The sequence below is a fragment of the Podarcis muralis genome, chromosome 2 (assembly GCF_964188315.1).
Source record: "Podarcis muralis chromosome 2, rPodMur119.hap1.1, whole genome shotgun sequence".
NCBI classification, from domain to species: domain Eukaryota; kingdom Metazoa; phylum Chordata; class Lepidosauria; order Squamata; family Lacertidae; genus Podarcis; species Podarcis muralis.
The window spans coordinates 105318004-105339962 of record NC_135656.1 but is presented as its reverse complement, the minus strand read 5'-3'; the positions used below and the strand labels follow the sequence as shown (position 1 = coordinate 105339962).

At 45.5% G+C, this 21959-nt stretch overlaps 1 protein-coding gene and 1 long non-coding RNA gene across 2 annotated transcripts in view; one reads left to right on the top strand and one right to left on the bottom strand.

Annotated features, from left to right (window-relative positions):
* The window catches only part of LOC114591949 (SRSF protein kinase 3-like), a 31088-nt gene extending 9638 nt beyond the window's left edge, over window positions 1-21450 (top strand). The window contains exons 3-12 of the mRNA XM_077920460.1: window positions 406-514; window positions 816-903; window positions 8554-8643; window positions 10150-10254; window positions 13253-13415; window positions 14264-14349; window positions 16395-16502; window positions 17712-17781; window positions 17878-17970; window positions 20227-21450. Of these exons, the coding sequence (XP_077776586.1) occupies window positions 406-514; window positions 816-903; window positions 8554-8643; window positions 10150-10254; window positions 13253-13415; window positions 14264-14349; window positions 16395-16502; window positions 17712-17781; window positions 17878-17970; window positions 20227-20411 (1097 nt within the window). The 3' untranslated portion in view covers window positions 20412-21450. The remainder of the gene's footprint in view (window positions 1-405; window positions 515-815; window positions 904-8553; window positions 8644-10149; window positions 10255-13252; window positions 13416-14263; window positions 14350-16394; window positions 16503-17711; window positions 17782-17877; window positions 17971-20226) is intronic.
* On the bottom strand, window positions 1344-7921 carry LOC144325891 (uncharacterized). The gene is made up of 2 exons (XR_013391050.1): window positions 6403-7921; window positions 1344-4488 (listed from the first exon to the last, which is right to left on the bottom strand). It is a non-coding gene; the product is annotated as an uncharacterized LOC144325891 (long non-coding RNA).
* Window positions 21451-21959: the final 509 nt, after the last annotated feature.

Genomic DNA, 21959 nt, shown 5'->3' with positions numbered 1-21959 from the left:
ATTAATTAAAAACTAATCTGTTGCCAGAAAAGTAATTTTCCTTTGGCGCCATGCATATCTGGGCTGCTGCCCTATCGGCACCCTATTTTCTCTATTTTTCTTGGGGGGGTGGGGAGGAAATACAATAAATAGCTGTTTCTTTGTCTTTCCATAAATCATACCCTGCTTACTGGAATGGGAGAATACAGGTGTAATATATAAGATAGGGATGTTTTCACTAGATTGCATAGTCCACTATGCCTCTATGAACAGAATTGCAGGGAATCTCTCAAATACTTACCATCAGAGGCTTCACACCTTCCACTGTTCAGCCTTGGAAGATTTATACTATTGGCATGACCTGCAAAGCCTAAGTCTCTTGGTGTCTTTCATTAACGCCTGTTCATCCTCCCTCCCTTTGTGCAGAAGGTTACTATCCCGTGAGGAAAGGAGAGGTGTTCAATGGAAGGTACCACGTAGCGCAGACTCTCGGGTGTGGCTACTTCTCAACCGTCTGGCTTTGCCAAGACTTGGGGTGAGTAAACAAAAACGGCCTGCTCCGAAGTGCAGAGGCCAGTCATGTGGTAGGAACACGTTCTGTTGGCTGAGGAAGGGCTGTGTTTTCATCTGGCCTTTCCTCAAAGGAGCTCAGGGCAGCGAACACAAGACCCCCTCCTGTCATTTGCTCCTCACAACAACCTTGCAAAGTAGGCTGCTATATCGTGGGGTGGGGTGGGGAGGTTTGAACCCATCTTTGAAACAGCTGGAAGAGGGCTGCAAAACAGTTCGGAGCCCAGAGATCTGTTCTGGCTCTCAATCTATGCATCTTCTTTCAGGAAGAAGAGGTGTGTGGCTGTCAAAGTGCCCAAGGGCGGGGAGGATTTTGCTGAGGCAGCCTTGGATGAAGTCATGCTCCTTCGCTGTGTAGGTAACAAACCGCCAGTTGGGGGACTGGTGGCCCATTAGGACTGGTAGGGTGTAAGGCAGGAGGCCAACAGGAGGTGGCGACAGAGCTGACGGCAGACAGAGCCAACCCGAACCAGTTGTGTTTCATACAAGGGGCAACACTGAGACGAGAGAGAGGGAAGCCGTTAGCTGGTACCACCCTCTGGACTGATAAACTAAGAAGGCTGATAGGTAGGGACTGGAATCGGACTGAGCTTGTTGGGACAAGTGCCCTGTTCACCCTCCTGGACCAGCCTCCACTGCAAATCACCTCTTTTCTTCAAAAGCCCCTGAAGCTTATGACCCTTGAGATGCTCACCTAAAAAATTAGGGCACACCTAAAAAAATATTGCAAGCTGTATTGTAGCACCCTGCTTGTGGTTAACGCTTAGCTGGAATGAAATATTCAACGCAGCAACAGAGAAATTAAAATAATAATTTATTTGTCAGACAAATAAATGTGAGGCACAGTGGTATATGATTACCAAGCTCTGGCCTGGCCTCCTGCCATTATGGCCAGCACTTATATTTCCTTAATCCAGCCCCCTTTGCTTCTCCTCTGGCTGCATCTGTCCAACCAGCCTGGTTGGAATTCCTATTGGCTGATTGGTATGACCAATCACAAAAATACACTCATTTCCTATTGCCTTTTATGGGAGACAAAGAGCTATATTTCCTTCCATTTATAATTGACAAACAAGTATTAATATATCTTTACATGTGTCTCAACAAGGAATCTTAATTACCAGCTCACCTCTTTGCCCTCCTTGCCCTATTGCCTTCTAAAACAAATGGTTAATCTTAAATTTTTATCTTGAACAGATGTCAGAGACCTTGGGTTCATATTCTCATGCATCATCAATGAAATATCTCCTTTTGGAGGTCTTTAAACAAATGTCTGACAACCATATATATCAGAACTGCTCGGATGGCGTCTCATTTCTGGCAGGGAGCTAGGCTCATCTGCCCCCCTGGTCTCCTACAGCAATATGACTCTATGAAATAAGAATTTAACATTTCTTTCTTTCTAGATCCTTTGCATAATTACATTTAAACCAATATATTTCATACATTATCATAGGTAACCTTTTAAAAGAATAAAGCTTCTCAAAGTAAAAAGGAAGGAACTCAGTAAAAAACAGCTTTTAAAAGGAACCTCTTCAGTTCACCCCCCCCTTTCACCCTCCTTTCCAGCCTCAAAATAAAATAGGAAGAAGCTTCTTCTTCCCCAGCCAAGCCAGTTGCCTTTCCCAACATTTATTGCTCTTTTTAACTCTCTCAGTTTAAGAAAGAAACAGTTTTAAAAGACTTCCCAAAAATGCTTTAAAAAGACTTCCCAAAAAGCCTCTCTTTCTGCCAGCTAGATGCTTCTCCATTTGGTCTTGGCCTTTTAACCTTAGAAAGAAGATCTGGCTCAAGTTTAAGGCACATGGTTTTATTTTCCGTAACCTTGCTCTTTAACCTGTAATTCCAGCTTTTATGACTTTGAGAATTGTTTTCTGCTATAAATCAAAGGGGGGCCCCTTGTCTTAGGAGAATGGCCAAGGTTTTCTCTATAAACAGTTGGCCTTCTTGCCTGGCATGAAACATTTGAAAATCTAAGCCCATTTAATTTAGGAACCTGATCAAATATAAGCCAATATATGCCTTGATTAAAAATGCAGTCTATATTCAGATGCCACATTCCCCCCTTTCAAGCTCAAGGACCTGGCTACAAAGCGTCCTTGATAGCTTGATCTTCCTAAGTTAAAGCTCTGTATAGGGCCATGATATGAGGTAGAGTTTCATTCGAAATCATCTTGCTAATTGTACGTCTAAAACATGAGATGATACATGGCATCATACATAAAACCATTATTACTACCGTCAAGAAAAACAAGCAAGACAATAGTATCCCTTTGAGTCCTGTGACATTAAGTAACCAATTGGTGAGCCATCCCATATCCCATCCTTCCCATGTTTATACTGGGACATGTGCTATATTCTCCATCTTTGTGGCCAACACACGGATTGCCTCACCATTATCAGAAATGTTAAAGCAACAGGCATTCCCTGTCAAGTTCAAGACTCCACATAGGCCTCCCTGCCTGGCAAGTACATAATCCATTCCCATTTTCAGCTGCAAAATAGCGGCTCTACTTTCATCCAGCTGTTATGCAATAAGTCTCAAACTCTGGGCCGTTGCATTGGTTACAAGTTCCACTACTGCTTGTAATCGAATTATTCTGTTTAGATTATAAATAGGATCCCGTGCCCCTTGTATGAGCTCACCAGGATTCCAGGAGGCAGGATCATAATAGGCTATAATGCGCTCTGGTGGCCAATCATTAGTACCGCTCCAACTTTGGGTACTTCCTCCTGCTATACGAGAAATATCAGCATTCCTTCGTGTTCGCTTAGCTGAACTAGTGGGCAAATCCACATTGGTGGTAATACCCATCCCAGGAAACAAGTCCCACTCCATTTGGAAGGGAGTTTCTTGTATGCCCATTCTCCACATATCCACCACAACCATCGGGTCTGAGGTTTTTTTGGTATGTGGAGTGTATAAGGCGAAATATCAAAAGGGGTATAGAGTTCACAGTGCAGTATGTTAGATTGCCTTTCTCTGTCACAGTTATGTTCCATACCACTTTCCATGCATGAATAAAAGGAGGTGCACAGGGCAAGGTATTCCGAGTTCGATAGGTAGTACCGTGTGCCCAGGTATGACTATTCTTAATATAATCCCAAGTATAGTGACAATGAGAAGAGCCTATCATGGTAGAATCAGCTGCATCTGATGATTTATGTACACAGAATTCCCCTTGTACAGGTATAGTTGAGTTCCATCCGGGGAAATTCTGTACTTCTGTTTGGTGTGGCATTTCGCTTACCATACCAATGGCATTTAATGGTATCAGTAATAAGGGCATACCTCCCTCTGAATCATCTGGCCCAAGAGAGCAAACAAGGCAATTGGTCCTATTTGCAACATTGGCTACCATTTCAGCTAAGCCTACCCACATATTGTGGTCATGGCTGAATCCATATTTAACAAATTTGGTCAGATTCAAGGACCCTTCCCCTTACCAAGGGATCAGGATTAATAATAAAATCATGTTGATGTCTAGCATATGCATTCCTTCCACAAAAGATTACCTTATTGTGATAGCATAAAACTATTAGTCCCAATATAATTCCCCCAGTGACAGAAATGGGGAACCACCAAGACCAAAACATATATCCCAAGGATCCCCAATGTGTAATATCTCTGATAATTGTTCCACAAGGGGGCAGTCAATCAATTGTATAAGAGAATCTTCCCTTTCACAATCGCTGGTTCAGATGCTCCTCAAGCTTCAGGCGTGCGCAGGTCAGCCAGCTTCCAAGTTGTGGCTGCAGCAGGCCGGTCGTCTAATGTTGCCCGTGACCTAGCCCGTTCCCCGTAGGGCTAGGTACAGGGGTTTTTGGAGAGAGTCAGTTTTAAAGGATTAGAGGGGTCACCTTTGCACGTCCAACTGCCTTCAGACTTCTTCAAACGAGAGTGATGAATCCAGGGGGTCACCTCAGCTACCTTCACCGCTGTTGGAGTAGAAAGCAAGACGGTGTAAGGTCTACGCCACTTAGGTGCAAGTGGATCACGTTTTCCACTCTTTCACCCATATGCTATGCCAGCCTGGAGCTGATGAATCGGCTTGGCAATGCTGCACGGCGTGTGCTTGAGGGCCCACCTGTTAAGAAAAAAACAACAACAAACAAACAAACACGGGAGAGAGACAAAAACACGGGAGAGAGATTGCACTTATCCCTGTGTCACATGGTCTCCTATTTGTTTGAGGTCAGTTGGAATATCCTGAACAAAGGAGGGCGGCCTCCCATACAGGAGCTCAAAAGGTGACAACTTAAGTCTTTTTGTGGGTGCGCACCGAACACGAAACAGTGTTATGGGTAACACATCTACCCTCCTGAGACTTTAGACATATTAGTGGGCTTCTGGCATGCCCTGCAAATACCTTGCACAAGCGTCTGGCGGTAGGTGGTAAGTCTGGCCAGGTAAATCGCATTGTTTGGATCCCAATTAGGATCTTCCAAGGGATAGTTGTCCTGGAGATGACGGTCAATATTATAAATATTTCCCACTCTGGCCTGCTCACGCAAATATATCTGTACCTTTTTAATTACGTCTCTCCTTTCCTCAGTGGTGAAGAGAGTATTCAGGAGCTGGCGACAATCTGTCCAAGTAGGACTATGAGTATTTTACTATTGAAGTCACCAAGTCCATCATAGCCTGAGGTTTTTCTGCGAAAGATGGGGCGTTTTCCAATTCATCAGACTGTAGTTGTGAATGGAATACATTGCAGGGTCGAAGTTCGAGGTGGCCGTGGTCCAGGTTGCCCATTAACCAGCACAGGCTCCTCAAGTGCATCAAATACTCTTCTAAGAGGGGCTACTACGTGACCTTTCTCTTCGCTTTGCTCTAGGGGCCTCAAATCATAGGGGATGGTATCTGTCCCAAGGCGTTCTTTTGGCAGCTCTATACGCCTAGCTGTATTGCTTGCTGACCGATTAAGGTCTCCCTGTAACTTCTGTAATAATAGATGTACAGGGGTTTAGGGTAGGCAATCAGTTGTTCCACTAAAGGAGACTGTAGATGGAGTTCTACTGGGACTCACAGGTGGAATAACCACTTCTGCTTGGGCTTCATTATAGGACTCCAATGCCTCCTGAAGATATTTATCATAATCTATCAAGGAATCAAGTTCTATGACTCCACCCCCATTATTCATTCCACTTTCTTGCCTTGGGGTTACAACTGGTGGAGGGTTTGAATTTGTTTGGCAAGATTCCTTTCCTAGCTTTGGCTTTTACAGCCAATAATTTGCATCGTTGGACTTTGCATTCCCTTATCCATGGAGGATTTTTATTTAATGTGCTCAGCCAGGAATCTATATATGAAAATTGTTCTGGGCACCCTCCAGTTTCTTTGGTGATGTTAGACCAAAGTTTGCTTACTAAATTTATATCAAAGGTTCCTTGAAATGGCCATTCAGTATTTTGTTTTGGCCATTCTAGTTCACATAACGTTCTCAAGCGCCCTGGCGTCATTTTGACTCCATATGCCCCTGAGAAGGCTTTCTTAAAATTATTTAACATACATTCAAGAGGTGTATTTCCCCCTTTGAACCCCCAATTCCCATTGTATGGCCCTGTGAAGTATCCACTCAGTCACTCACACACACACCTTACTGGGAAACGAAGTAGTACTCACTCCACACTTAGGTCAGTTACACATTGTACTTTCTCACACATGCAATGCGCAAGATACTTCACCCACACTCTACCTCCCAATCTTCCCTTTTGCCCTACACCAGATCACCATCTGATGTACCCAGCCACCTAGCGTACTCAGTTCCCCTTTACTGAGACGCAGAAGTTTGATCAGGACTTCTCTTCCTCCCAATTAATTGGAGGGCCAAAACCCTTTAGTGCACTTACCCTTAGCTGGTTCCGTTTCCCCCCGGTCCGTCGCCGTCGGTGGGCAGGGTATCAGACAGACGAGACTGCTGCGTTCCCCTGGAAAAAAATTTTCCATTGCGCGCTGAGTAGGCAGTGAGTGATCCTCTGTCTTGTACCCTGCTCAGTAGGCGAAGGGGCTGCGTTCCAGCAGACCACTTATCCGAGTCACGGCACCATAAAATGTAGCACCCTGCTTGTGGTTAACGCTTAGCTGGAATGAAATATTCAACGCAGCAACAGAGAAATTAAAATAATAATTTATTTGTCAGACAAATAAATGTGAGGCACAGTGGTATATGATTACCAAGCTCTGGCCTGGCCTCCTGCCATTATGGCCAGCACTTATATTTCCTTAATCCAGCCCCCTTTGCTTCTCCTCTGGCTGCATCTGTCCAACCAGCCTGGTTGGAATTCCTATTGGCTGATTGGTATGACCAATCACAAAAATACACTCATTTCCTATTGCCTTTTATGGGAGACAAAGAGCTATATTTCCTTCCATTTATAATTGACAAACAAGTATTAATATATCTTTACATGTGTCTCAACAAGGAATCTTAATTACCAGCTCACCTCTTTGCCCTCCTTGCCCTATTGCCTTCTAAAACAAATGGTTAATCTTAAATTTTTATCTTGAACAGATGTCAGAGACCTTGGGTTCATATTCTCATGCATCATCAATGAAATATCTCCTTTTGGAGGTCTTTAAACAAATGTCTGACAACCATATATATCAGAACTGCTCGGATGGCGTCTCATTTCTGGCAGGGAGCTAGGCTCATCTGCCCCCCTGGTCTCCTACAGCAATATGACTCTATGAAATAAGAATTTAACATTTCTTTCTTTCTAGATCCTTTGCATAATTACATTTAAACCAATATATTTCATACATTATCATAGGTAACCTTTTAAAAGAATAAAGCTTCTCAAAGTAAAAAGGAAGGAACTCAGTAAAAAACAGCTTTTAAAAGGAACCTCTTCAGTTCACCCCCCCCTTTCACCCTCCTTTCCAGCCTCAAAATAAAATAGGAAGAAGCTTCTTCTTCCCCAGCCAAGCCAGTTGCCTTTCCCAACATTTATTGCTCTTTTTAACTCTCTCAGTTTAAGAAAGAAACAGTTTTAAAAGACTTCCCAAAAATGCTTTAAAAAGACTTCCCAAAAAGCCTCTCTTTCTGCCAGCTAGATGCTTCTCCATTTGGTCTTGGCCTTTTAACCTTAGAAAGAAGATCTGGCTCAAGTTTAAGGCACATGGTTTTATTTTCCGTAACCTTGCTCTTTAACCTGTAATTCCAGCTTTTATGACTTTGAGAATTGTTTTCTGCTATAAATCAAAGGGGGGCCCCTTGTCTTAGGAGAATGGCCAAGGTTTTCTCTATAAACAGTTGGCCTTCTTGCCTGGCATGAAACATTTGAAAATCTAAGCCCATTTAATTTAGGAACCTGATCAAATATAAGCCAATATATGCCTTGATTAAAAATGCAGTCTATATTCAGATGCCACAGTATTAAACTGTATTAAATTAGGGCACACCTAAAAAAATATTGCCAGCTGTATTAAACTGTTTTTAACACTGTGTTTTTAATCATGGTAACCAGCCCTGGGAGCTCAAGATGAAAGGTGTATAATTAATACTAGTAATAATAATAATAATAATTTTTATTTATATCCCGCCCTCCCCAGCCGAAGCCGGGCTCAGGGCGGCTAACAACAATAAAACAGTACAAAAGTACAGCATAAACAACACTCTAAAATCATTCATTATAAAATTAATTAATTCAAGCCACTGGCAACCATTCGGCCAGAGCTCCGCAAAGATTGCCAAGGGAGGGAGTCAGGCTGGGACCTGGCCAAAGGCCTGGTGGAACAGCTCTGTCTTGCAGGCCCTGCGGAAAGATGTCAAGTCCCGCAGGGCCCTGGTCTCTTGTGACAGAGTGTTCCACCAGATCGGAGCCACAGCCGAAAAAGCTGTACATTAGCTGTACATTAGTACTACTAATGATGCCATTCCTACGTTAATGGCCCATTTCAAACACAGTTGATACCTCCTCTAGTCAAAAGCCATCTGGAGACTGTCAAAGGCCTCATAAAAGTAATTTGTGCACGTTTTTTATTTATTTATATTTCTGCAGGTGAACAGCAAGAGGAGGAAAGACCAAGGCAGCGACCGTGTCATCCACTTCCTGGACGATTTCAAAATGATTGGAGACAATGGCTTCCATATCCTTTGGTTGGTAGATAATGCACCACAAGGGCACAAAAAGCTGGACAGGGCATTGCTATTAAACAAAGTTGGACATTTCCACTGATATTGTACTAAGCTGCTGTCCTGACACACCCAGCTGTCCTTAACGGAATTCGCTATAATCGTCATCATCATTACAGTCAAACCTCGGTTTCCAAACGCCTCTGTTTTGGAACGTTTTGGCTCCCAAACGCCGAAAACCCAGAAGTAAGTGTTCCGGTTTTCAAACATTTTTAGCGAGCTGAACGTCCGACGTAGCTTCCGCTTTAGTACAGGAAGCTCCTGCAGCCAATAGGAAGCCGTGCCTCGGTTGTCAAACATTTCGGAAGCTGAATAGCCTTCCGGAATAGATTACGTTCAACAACCGAGGTTTGACTGTATTTTACTTTACTGTATATGCTGCCCATCTGACTGGGTTGCCTCAGTCACTCTGGGCGGCTTCCAACAAATTAAAAACTTTAAGCACAGTGAAACATCAAACATTCAAATCTTCCCTAAACAGGGCTGCCTTCAGTTGTCTTCTAAAAGTCAGATAGTTGTTTATTTCCTTGACATCTGATGAGAGGGCGTTCCACAGGGTGGGCGCCACTACCAAGAAGGCGCTCTGTCTGGTTCCCTGTAACCTCATTTCTCACAGTGAGGGAACCGCCAGAAGGCCCTTAATGCTGGACCTCAGTGTCCAGGCCGAATGATGGGAGTGGAGGCTCTCCTTCTGGTATACTGAGCCGAAACCATTTAGGGCTTTAAAGGTCAGCACCAACACTTTGATTTGTGCTTGGAAACATACTGGGAGCCAATGAAGATCTTTTAGGACTAGTCTTATATTGTTCCTGGCAGCCGCTTCTGAATTAGTTGTAGTTTCCGAGTCAGCTTCGAAGGTAGCCCCACGTAGAGCGCATTGCAGTAGTCCAAGCGGGAGATAACTAGAGCATGCACCACTCCGGCGAGACAGTCTGCGGGCAGGTAGGGTCTCAGCCTGCGTACCAGATGGAGCTGGTAGACAGCTGCCCTGGACATAGAATTGACCTGTGCCTCCATGGACAGCTGAGTCCAAAATGACTCAAAGGCTGCACACCTGGTCCTTCAGGGGCACAGTTACCCCATTCAGGACCAGGGAGTCCCCCATACCTGCCTGCCCTCTGTCCACCCCAAAACAGTTCTTCTGTCTTGTCAGGATTCAACCTCAGTCTGCCATCCATCTTCTAACTGCCTCCAGACACTCACACAGGACCTTCACCGCCTTCACTGGTTCTGATTTAAAGGAGAGGTAGAGCTGGGTATCATCTGCTTACTTGTGAACACCCAGCCCAAACCCCCTGATGATCTCTCCCAGTTAACTTTCTTTGTGGGACACAGTTCTCAGTAAGCTATTTCTCACATCCTCCACTCCCTCTGCACGAGACTTTGGGGAGCTGCCAATGGAGTGAACCGAATTCCAGCAGTTTCCCAGTTACTGGATCCCTGACAATATCTCCTCCCACATGTGTGCTTAGTGTTTGAGCTGCTGGGGCCTTCTCTGCAGTCTCTGCTGAGCAGCCAAGGAGTCCAGGGCCTCCCGTTACCCTTTGTGAAGAAAGCAACACAACAGGTAAGTAAGTACAGGGTTACCTGGAGAGCTGAGCCAGCCAGCGTCAGGGCCGGCCAAGATGCACCAAGGCAGTTACTGTGGGGATGTTTTCAGGTGACAGTAGCAGCAAAGGATGCACTGGGTGGGGAACTCTTCGTGGCCCTGGCCTCACCAAAATCCACGCATGCTCAATATAAATTCATGCATCTTCCCATTCAGATGTATGGGCAGCGTTGGCTGGTTCTCATTGGGATTGGTAGGGCGGAAGGCAGGGAACCTGACAGCAGGTGGCGCCAGAGCCAACAACAGCTCCAGTCATAAAAAGGTAAAGGACCCCTGATAGTTATGTCCAGTCGCAGACGACTCGGGGGTTGTGGCGCTCATCTCGTTTTACAGGCTCAGGGAGCCAGCGTTTGTCCGCAGACAGTTTTTCCAGGTCATGTGGCCAGCATGCCTAAGCCGCTTCTGGCGCAATGGAACACCAAAACCAGAGCAGCGCACGGAAATGCCGTTTACCTTCCCGCTGGAGTGGTACCTATTTATCTACTTGCACTTTTTGGCGTGCTTTCGAACTGCTATCCTCCCTGCTAAGTCATACAAGGGCAACACTGAAAATGAGGAAGGTGACAGGCAGCGCGGAGGGAAGGATGACACAGGTGGGACTGTGACCCAAATGTCCCCATGGAGCAGCCTCCACGGATGCTGGGCAAGTTTCTCCCTTTGCATAAAACCCTGGAGGCCTGCAGAAGAGGCTGCTTGAGTCCCTGGCACATCCCCCTCCTGGATCACGTGCAACATTGGTAAGCAACCCTGGCACCTAAGTGTTTCTGCGCATGTGCAGAATTTTCTTCCGGAATAAGAGACTTCACAAGGCCAATCCGGAGGTCTCCCATACTTCCTGCCAATCACAGGCAGTCAATGCTACACCCTCCTTTTCCTTCCTGAGGTGTGAGCACATCCAGTCCATGACAGATTTTTCTTAAGGCTAAGACCTACCCGTACTGTAGCGGCAAATTCAGAAGTGCAGGGCCTCTTCATGACAGCCACAGCCACACACCCTTCTAAGATGATACAATACAGTCATACCTCCTGTTACGGTTGCTTCAGGTTAAATTTTTTCAGGTTGCGTCCCGCGTCGACCCGGAAGTACCAGAAAGGGTTACTTCTGGGTTTCACTGCTCGCACATGCGCGGATGCTCAAAATGATGTCGTGCGGACTTACAGGTGGTACATGACCCCAGTCAAGCTGGCAAAAATTTATCATCTGCCCGATAACAAATGTTGGAAGTGTAAGGAGACTGAAGGTACCTTCTACCACCTTTGGTGGGCATGCCCGAAGATTAAGGCCTTCTGGGAAATGATCTATAATGAAATTAAAAAAGTACTTAAATGTACCTTTTCTAAAAAACCAGAGGCCTTCCTCTTGGGCATTGTCGGCCAATTGGTGGCAAAGAGGGACAGAACTTTCTTCATGTACGCTTCAACAGCAGCAAGAATACTCATCGCAAAGTATTGGAAGACACAAGATCTACCCACTCTGGAAGAATGGCAGATGAAAGTGATGGAGTATATGACATTGGCCGAGATGACAGGCAGAATCCGTGACCAACGAAAAGAGACGGTGGAAGAAGAATGGACAAAATTTAAAAATTATCTTAAGGACTACTATAAACTTAATGAATGTTAAAATGTTGTGGTTCCTAGAAACAAAGGGGTGCAGGAAATAAGGTTGGAATTATAAAAGAGGATTAAGATGATGGAGAATGGAAAGTAACAATGGGGAGTTGCTGGTTGAAATATGGACATTGAGATGCAGAGAGGGGGGGTATGGGGAAGTCCAAGAAAAGAGGTTTATGAAAATATGTTTGAAACTATACGTGTATGTTTGTCACTTTTAGTGTTTGTTTGTTTCTTTTAAAAATTTTGTAAAACCAATAAAAAATATTTAAAAAAAAAAAAACACAAAATGATGTCGTGCGCATGCGCAGAAGTGGTGAATCGCAACCCGTCAGACGCACAGATGCGGGTTGCGTTCTGCTCATGTTGCGAACCGGGCTCTGGAACGGATCCCGTTTGCAACCAGAGGTACGGCTGTAATCTTTTAATTATACAATAATAATACTCACGGATGCATTGCAGCGACCAATGCAAATCTCAAGGTGTTGCCTTTTAGCTACTTCTGTTTATTTATGGCAACTGATTTGGAGATACTCTTTTGGAGTGACTCGCGTTTTTTACATTACGGAGTTTGCACAGCATTCCCTTGAAACAGAAGCCCCTTGTGTTCCTTGTTGTTGTTTGTTGTCGTTTAGTCGTGTCTGACTCTTCGTGACCCCATGGACCAGAGCACGCCAGGCACTCCTGTCTTCCACTGCCTCCCACAGTTTGGTCAAACTCATGCTGGTAGCTTCGAGAACACTGTCCAACCATCTCGTCCTCGGTCGTCCCCTTCTCCTTGTGCCCTCCATCTTTCCCAACATCAGGCTCTTTTCCAGGGAGTCTTCTCTTCTCATGAGGTGGCCAAAGTATTGGAGCCTCAGCTTCACGATTTGTCCTTCCAGTGAGCACTCAGGGCTGATTTCCTTCAGAATGGATCGGTTTTATCTTCTTGCAGTCCATGGGACTCTCAAGAGTCTCCTCCAGCACCATAATTCAAAAGCATCAATTCTTCGGCGATCAGCCTTCTTTATGGTCCAGTTTTGGATCATACAAAGCAACTCCACTCCATGTTCTTTCCACATGCCTTCTCCAGAGTGACCCCAGAAGCCGATCCTCCTTGGCTGACTCACCTTCCCTTTGACCCTGATGAGTCCCAGTCAGATCGGATGGCTCTAGGGTGCTGGAGACAGGGACCCTGCTGCAGAAATAGATATGGGTCTTCGATCTCCATACCCCCATGCCTCTGAGCCCTGCTCCCAACTCTGGAGTTTCTCCTTTATGCTCTTCAATACCGCAAAAATATAAAGCGCAGTACACATTGAACAGCTTTGGGCCACTGATTGCCTCTGCTTCGCGGCAGGTTCTCCAGGGCTTGCACTTCTTGCACAAGGAGTGCCGCATCATCCATGCAGACATCAAACCGGAGAACATCCTGCTCTGCGTGGCGGAAGGGAGCCTGCAGGCGCTTCTCCACCAGGTGGCTTTCCAGGAACACGGCGCAGGAGCTGAGCCCAAGAGGCCAGGTACGCCGCACAGGAGAAAAGGCCGCAGTGTTTGTTTGGAAGGGGAGAGCACGTCCACCCAGGAACTCGGAGGAATCCCTCTTTGGGCACTTCAGGCCAGGGGTGGGGAACAATTTTTCTTAGATCAAGGGCTGCAGCCCCTTGTGAGTTAACTTCTGGAGCCGCACGCTGGCAGTGGGCAGGGCCTAGGGTTGTCAACTCAGGAGACGGAGGTTAATTGGGAGAGGGTGGCAATGCCTATGCCATACCCTCCAGCATTTCTCTAATGAAACTAGGGACATCCTATTTAATAATAATAATAATAATAATAATAATAATAATAATAATAAGTTTATTACTTATACCCTGTCCATCTGATTGGGTTGCCTCAGCCACTCTGGGCAGCTTCCAACCTATACAAAAACATAGCAAAACATTAAACATTAAAAAAAAAATCTTCCCTATACAGGGCTGCCTTCTAAAGGTTGCATAGTTACTTATCTCCTTGGCTCGCATGACTCCATACCCTCCAACGGTTCTCTGATGAAAACAGGGACGTCCTAAGGAAAAGCAAGACTTTCTGGGATCAAATCAGAAACCGGGACAGCTTCTGAAAATCTGGGACTGTCTCTGGAAAATAGGGACACTTGGAGGGTCTGCTGTGCTATAATTTGCAGCTGACTCCTGCCGGGCTGAAGCTTGCAAGATACATTTACAGTCTTCTTTCGGAATTGGTTTCCGTCGGGATGAGACATCACACTGCTGCTGTTGGATCAGGGCTGGTGTGAAATACAGGTGCCATAAGGGATATATAACCTATGGTTTTCTATCGCCTCCGGAGCTTATTTCCTTGTGTTTGTTCTGTCCAGAGGAGGACGTGGCTGCTGTCCTGGACTGCTGCAACCTCATGAAATTGGGAGTGAAAATTGCTGACCTGGGAAGCGCATGCTGGACGGTGAGTCTATGACAGCACACCCACCCGTCCCTTTTCTGCCATCGTTGCTTGTTAGTACATTGCTCTCCCTTGAAGTTCACCAGTGAGGGCATCACCCCATGGCTGGCTAGTTAATCTTTTTGACAAGACTGCCACAGGTTGTAGAGATGGAGGGGAAATCTGTCAGTTCACACTTAAAGGTGAACACACCCAATTTGCACGTTCCGCAACAACGCTCAAACTGAAGCAGAGCCTTGCTTCAAAATTTGCGCTTCTCCAAATCTTGTGCAGTTTTCCAGCCAAGTCATGTGTACCCCCGCCAAAAAAAAATGCATATATTAGTGTCAAACGTGCATAAAAGTTCATAATGCACAAAACTGCATTATATTTCAGGAAATTGCTTGCAAAAAAAAATAATGTATATCGGGGAATAACTTCACAGGAATGTGTGCGTAGGAGAAACACGTATAAAAATGCTGAGGACTTTTTAATGAGGAGCTTCCTTTAAAAAAAATAATCGCAAACTACTATGGAAGCTGGAAAAAAAGAATACATTTTTATTCGATCTTCAATTTAAAAAATCCAATTACAATTGGAAAAATGAGAAACTAAAATTTGGCAGAGGTACCTGTCCCCTTGCCACAAGCCACAAGAACAAAACACAAGAGCTTTCTGCCCTAGGCTGTGCTGCGGGTGGTTTTGCCCCTGGTCTTTTAAGCTGGGGGAAAAGGCAGCAGTGAACATCGGGACAGGTGTGAATATGTAATAAAAGCCCTGCTGGCTCTGTCTAAATACCCCTCTAGTCCACCATTCCCTTTTGCCCAGTGGACTATCAGATGCCACCAAGTTGAGCAGGAAGGCAGAGCCATAGCTCAGTCAATAGAGCATAAAACTCATCTCAGGGCTGTGGGTTTGAATCCCACATGGGGCCAAAGATTCCTACATCGCAGGGGGTTGCGTGAGATGACCCCCATGGTCCCTTCCAACCCCACAATTCTATTATTATAATTCTAAGCAGTGCTTTTTCTGGGGGATGAGGGGGGGTACACATACCCCCTAAACATTTTGTGAATCTAAGTTTGGCCTCATTGAGGGACAGTACAGTGGTACCTCGGGTTACAGACGCTTCAGGTTACAGACGCTTCAGGTTACAGACTCCGCTAACCCAGAAATAGTACCTCAGGTTAAGAACTTTGCTTCAGGTTGAGAACAGAACGGACCTCCAGAATGAATTAAGTTCTTAACCTGAGGTACCACTGTATTTCAATATGAGTAGGAAAATGAGAGTACCCCTAAACATTTTTTTAGGGGGGAAAAGCACTGATTCTAAGGCAAAAGACCTCTCCACCTGTTGTTGCCCCCCAAACTGCTATATATGGATGTATACCTCCTCTGAACAGTACAATCCTAACCATGTCCTATTGACTGCAGTGGGGCTTACTCCCAGGTCTGCATTCTTAATAATAATAAAAATTCTCCTAAACCAAAAAGCCCCGGACACTTCCGTTTTTCAAAGCCTCGCAGGGAAGATTCTTTGAGCCCCTTTGAATCTCCCATGGCCATGCTTGCAGGCCTTCCTTATGTGCCCGCTTGACTGCTTCGATTGGCGGAAATGGCACTGCCGCAGCTGCCGCAGAATACCCGTTCCACATTTGTAAGAACCCATTTGCTTAGAGTGGCCCTTTGGAACTCCCTGCCTGTTGATAATCAAGCAGGCACCTTCTCTGGATTATTTCCGGCCCCTGCTAAAAACGTTCTTGTTTTGGTGCTTAGAAAAGCTGGCGTGAATATTAATCTGCTTTCGTCTTTTAACCTCTTGTGTGTGTTTTAGCGCATTGCAAACCTTTCCTGGTCTTACGGTTCTATCTGTTTGTAAATCACTTTGAGGGTGGTTTTGTTTTTTGCTATCAAGCAGTGTTTAAATCTTATGAAATGAATCAACAAATAAAATAATCCTGCCCAGTGTTATTCCCTTAAGGATCTGCTGCTGTTTTAGGCTGCCTGCCTACTCAAAGGTGCATTTGGGCCATCCACTCTCACTCAGCCCGTTGTCCCTTCTGTTCCAGTACAAGCCCTTTTCCAAGAAGATCCAGACCCAGCCCTACAGAGCCCTGGAGGTCCTCCTCGGATTAGATTACGGCACCCCAGCGGATATCTGGAGCACAGCGTGCCTGGTAAGGAATTGTTATGTACTGAAGTTCTCACCCTGGGCCAGCCGGGGGATACTGTAGATAGTTTTCACTCAGGTCCACGTATGCAAATAAGGGATCGAAAGTGACGTTCAGTGATTGGATAGTTACAGAAAGTGGTTACTATTGCGTTGTAGTGGAGCCCTATATAAGCGGGCTGGCTGAACCCTTCAGTTCAGTTTTATTCTGGCCTCTGAATAAACAAGAGCTGTTTGCAGAATTGCTGTATCGTCTGATATGTTCACCCACAACTTAACAGGAATGTTCCTTCAGTAATGGCACTGCTGCTGCTGCTGCTGCTTCTTGCCTTTAGAATCCCAACCATCTATTCATATGAACTTGACAGCCTTGGGGCTCCTCCTAATGCCCTTTTCGCTCAGAGTTCACCCTAATCTGTTTGCACAAATCTCAAACAGTGTTTAAGATTATGTTCAGCCTTTATTGAGCATTTGTTCCGGTTTGTTTCTGGAGTGGTTATATGACAATGAGCAGTCATCCTGCCTTCACCCTGATGTGCTTGTGGGATGTTTACATGTCTTCCCATTCACCATTCATTCATCCCACACTTTGCAATGCATTTCTTAATCGTTCTGCAAGCTGCAAAAAAGATGCAGTTTATCTGTGGATTTGTTGTGCCGAGGCGACGGAGCGCTTCAATCCACTTTAAATGTGCAACCCTAAATTTATGGCATGCACTGGAATCCCTCCTGTAAAATAGTCTGGAGGCACCTTTGGGATTGAGCACAGCTGGATTTCACCCTAGACCCCTGCGTGTCTCACCCTTTTGTCTCTACTTCTTGTGAAAATGTTTCAGAGACGTAAGATAGATATTTTAATATTTATAGTGATTCGGCTCAAACTGCTAAGTGTCTTGTAAAAACAAAAATATTTACAGTGGTACCTTGGGTTACAGATGCTTCAGGTTACATACGCTTCAGGTTACAGACTCCGCTAACCCAGAAATAGTACCTCGGGTTAAGAACTTTGCTTCAGGATGAGAACAGAAATCGTGCTCTGGCAGCGCGGCAGCAGCAGGAGGCCCCATTAGCTAAAGTGGTGCTTCAGGTTAAGAACAGTTTCAGATTAAGAACAGACCTCCGGAACGAATTAAGTACTTAACCCGAGGTACCACTGTATTGACTATACGAATTGGCTCGCAGTGGACTTACTCGAGGGGTGTGTGTCATCCTGCAGGCTTTTGAACTGGCCACCGGAGACCGTCTCTTTGATCCCCAGGCTGGGCAGTATTTTTCAAGAGATGATGGTAGGTCAGAGTCCAGCCTGTCTTCTTAAACTCCATTTGATAGGAGAAACCGTACAGTAAAGCATCTAACTTTGCTTCCCTCCCCCCCAATTTCAGATCACGTGGTTCGGATCATCGAACTCCTGGGCCGAATCCCACCTAAAGTTGCTTTGTTCTGGAAGCGGGCGACAACATTCTTCAACAGGCAAGGTGAGACTGCGGGAGTTGGAGATAAGAGCAGAGGTCCAGAGGGAGGAGTTGGCGGGGAGTCAGAAGGCCTGTTACTATTTCTGCGGGGAGCTTTTCAGAAGTCTTCTCACCTTGAGTGCTGATTGAGCCAATCAGAGTGAAAAGGGATAAGTCCGTCACAGAGGATGGGCTCCTAGAGTCGTTTTGGAAGAACATGAAGGAGTCGTTAGATAATTAGATAATTTATTACGGTCAAAGACCAGCTCACATAACATAACACAATAAAAACAGCGTTCATAAAGATAAAATATACAATTGGAACAGATTGCAGCAATAGCTCATGAGTTAAAATTGAGATATATACATACACCCGTACAACTGAGATTTGGGCTACCATAAAAAATTGCCCCGAGGCGCCCCAAAGGGCAACTTCAGCATTTCCCTAGTAAGCTATTTTATTCTGGAGGATGATCTGTGCCTACAAATCTGGGCACAGAATCTGGCTACTAGTCAGGTCGTCTTATGATCTTTGCCTAAGAGGAGAGAATTAAGTTTAGACTTGTCTGAAAGATCGGCGAGCCTCTTCAGCAAAGGGTCAGTGGTGTCTCTACGAATCTCAACATAAAAAGGACATATAAGAAATATATGTTCGAGGCTTCCTATTTCCCCTAACGGGCAGGCGCAAAGTCTCGAAGGAGTAGTTATTTATCCTCCAAAGCTAGGAATTTAGAAGCACTCAAAACACAAGGTGCTTCAATTTTCAAGTGAAGAAGTGTGGAAGTTATGTTAAGTACAGTGTAACTTCCAAGTAAAAAACCTACCTAAGTAACTCCGAAAGAAGATACTGCAGCACTCCGTATCATTTGCCCATGGACGGGCAAAGTGTTGGTGCCGACCTTTAAAGCCCTAAATGTCCTCGGCCCAGTATACCTGAAGGAATGTCTCCACCCCCATCATTCAGCCTGGACACTGAGGTCCAGCACTGAGGGCCTTCTGGAGGTTCCCTCACTGTGAGAATTGAGGTTACAGGGAACCAGGCAGAGGGCCTTCTCGGTGGTGGCGCCTGCCCTCCCATCAGATGTCAAGGAAATAAACAACTATCTGACTTTTAGGGAAGGCAGCCCTGTTTAGAGAAGTTTTTAATGTTTGATGTTTTATTCTGCTTTTAATGTTCTGTTGGGAGCTGCCCAAAGGGGCTAGGGAAACCCAGCCAGGTGGGTGGGGTAGAAATGATAAAATTATATTATTATTATTATTATGCGCAGAAAATAGTAGATCTAGCTGAAAGGCAACACATGGCGATCTGCCGTGATGTTTGCAATGCGTGCCTAATTTTAAGATGATTGCATTATCCTTGAAGGTTGTATCATTTTAGAAGGGGTTGTGGCTGTGAGGGGAAGTGGCTGTGGCTGTCATGAAGGGACTTTTCGCTTCTGAATTTGGCCCTACGCTGTTGCATAGGAAGCAGTGCAAATGCAGAGGATTGCCTTTGCACAGCCGGGCCCAAGTCTGGTGTGAAATTCTGCACTTGCCTCGTGCAATTGCCAAAGATAAGTTTGTAAAGGGAAAATGCAAGAGCCTCGTCCACAGGTGCCAGCTCCAGGGCACCCACAACGCAGGAGTCCAATACAACTTCCGTTTTTTTGCGAGGCCTCAGAAGCGGCGCTGCACCGCTGATGCAACATGACGTCATGGGCACCCATAATCTTGGCCCAAGTCAGTGTCCCTTTGTGGCGATCACACAGGGCCCCCGGACGTTTGACGGTCTATTGACCCTGTGCCACCACTGTGATTGCCTCTTCGCTGCCACCAACCCGTTTCTCTCGGGTACACACGGAGTCCAGTCAGTTGTTAACATTAACAAATAATCAAGTTTATTTTTTAAATGCAGGAACAAGCTTATGGTTTCAGTTAATTTTCCTTGTCAGTTTCTTAAATCTTAGTTCCTAGCAACTTCAAACTGATTATTCCCAACTATCTATCTGACACCACCCAACAATTCCTCTCACTCTCTCACAATACAACTCCACCAAACCACACCTAATCCTCCCTCTTCCTTTTTCAACTCCCAAACCTCAACTGACTTTCAAAACCCCCCCACTCTAACTTTTACTCCTCCCTTGCATTCCCACTGGCCAATCACATCACACTCATTTAACCCTTTCCTTATGACCCATCCTAGGAGGCAAACGCCACACTCTGCCCTTGTCCCCAGGAAGAATCTAACAGGTTTCCAGAACATGACTGTGGCTCCTTTTTCCCTCTCTCCTTTGGCAGGTGCTCTCCTGAGGATGTCCTGGCTGTCTCCCTACGACCTCTACCATATCCTCACGGATAAATACAGCTGGCCCAAGCATCAGGCATCTCCGCTTGCCAGTTTTCTCCTGCCTATGCTGGAATATGCCCCAGAAAGGAGAGCAGCAGCTGACAAATGCCTTCAGCATCCTTGGCTCAATACCTAGTGCAGGCATGGTCTGATCCTGCTGCTCTCTCCGCCAGGATGGTTTAGAAATAGGACATGCTCACAAAGGAATCTTAGGGGCAGACTAGGCATGAATTAAAGTGCATGGGTTTTTCTGTTATGTAAGCAAGCAGGGGTCTCACGGACAAGGGAACACGGGGAGTACAGCTCTGGGATTTTTCTCGGAGTGGGAGCGATGACCTCATTTACAGGAGAGGCAGGGTAAGTGACAGGCTCTCCTTGCTCTGGAAAGTGAATGAGGTGATAACGAGGCTTTCAAGTTTCACTAGAGCACAGAGGGAGTCAGAAGTTGAGAGCAGCTTATGTAATAGATTGACACCTGCTTAAAACAACAACTCCTTGGGGGTGTGGCTATCTAGGGGCTGTCAGAGTGAGCTACTGAACTTCAACAGCCCCGGCCTCAAAGCACCCCGGGACCTTACAGGGTGCAGAGGGGTAGTTCAGCTATTTCACTCCCTGCCAAATCGAACACAAAACAACTCTCCAGAGCTGCTATTTGCATCCCTTGGAATGCAAGTGGATCCTTTGGAGGGGCAAATTTAGCTGGGAGAGAGAATTTAATTCTTCCCACCCTCACGAGTCCCAGATCTGCTTATGTAACCAAACACATGCACATTAATTGTATTGATGAAGTCAACATCATGCCTAGTCTGGCTGCCCTTTGTCTTGGATGGATGAGGCTCTTGAAGAGCAAATGGTCATGGTTTAACTCTGGATACGTCTCCTCTTAATCCACCTTGGCAAACCAGTTCTACAGGGTGAAGACCAGCCTAACGTAAGACAAAAGGTGCGGCCCTCCTCTGCCATGGGGTGAGCCTGGCTTCCTCCTGGCTTCACAATGGAAATGACAGGTGTGTATGCCTGGATATTGGCCACACGCATCTCAGGCAAGCTGCCCACCTTAATTTCTCCATGTTTGCATTTATGCATTCGTGACTTTTGCTGCCGTGGTTTTAGAAGAGCAGATTTTTCTCTGGGGATTGGGATCCGGCTTTGGAGTGACATCATGGATGGGCAAGCCAATCAGCATCAGGTACAGGCTAGGAGACCTTCTGCTTCAAACTTGCAGAGATATAGATATATATATATAGAGAGAGAGAGAGATTTTGCAGAACTGCAGCACAGAGAGGAAGGAGACGCTTGTAAGGATGGTTCCTAGGGTGGCAGCATATACATCACCATAAAAGAGACAGCAGAGATTTGCATTAGATCTGCATGTGCCAATTCGTATGTATAGGTGCACATTTAGAATAGAATTACTATCATTTAAATAGAACTGCAATACACCTCCCCGGCACATTTAGAATAGAATTACTATCATTTAAATAGAACTGCAATACACCTCCCCGGCAGAGGAAAAGACTGTGACCAGGTTACCTGTGTACCTGCTCAGTCTGTTATCTAGCTGGTGGAGAAACGTCAGGGCCTTTGCTCCCTTTTCTTACGGTTCTTTATCACTGAGCCAGACCTGGACTAGACAGACCTTCATATAGAAGACTCCTTGAAATAGAGGATTGTCCTCTGTAAA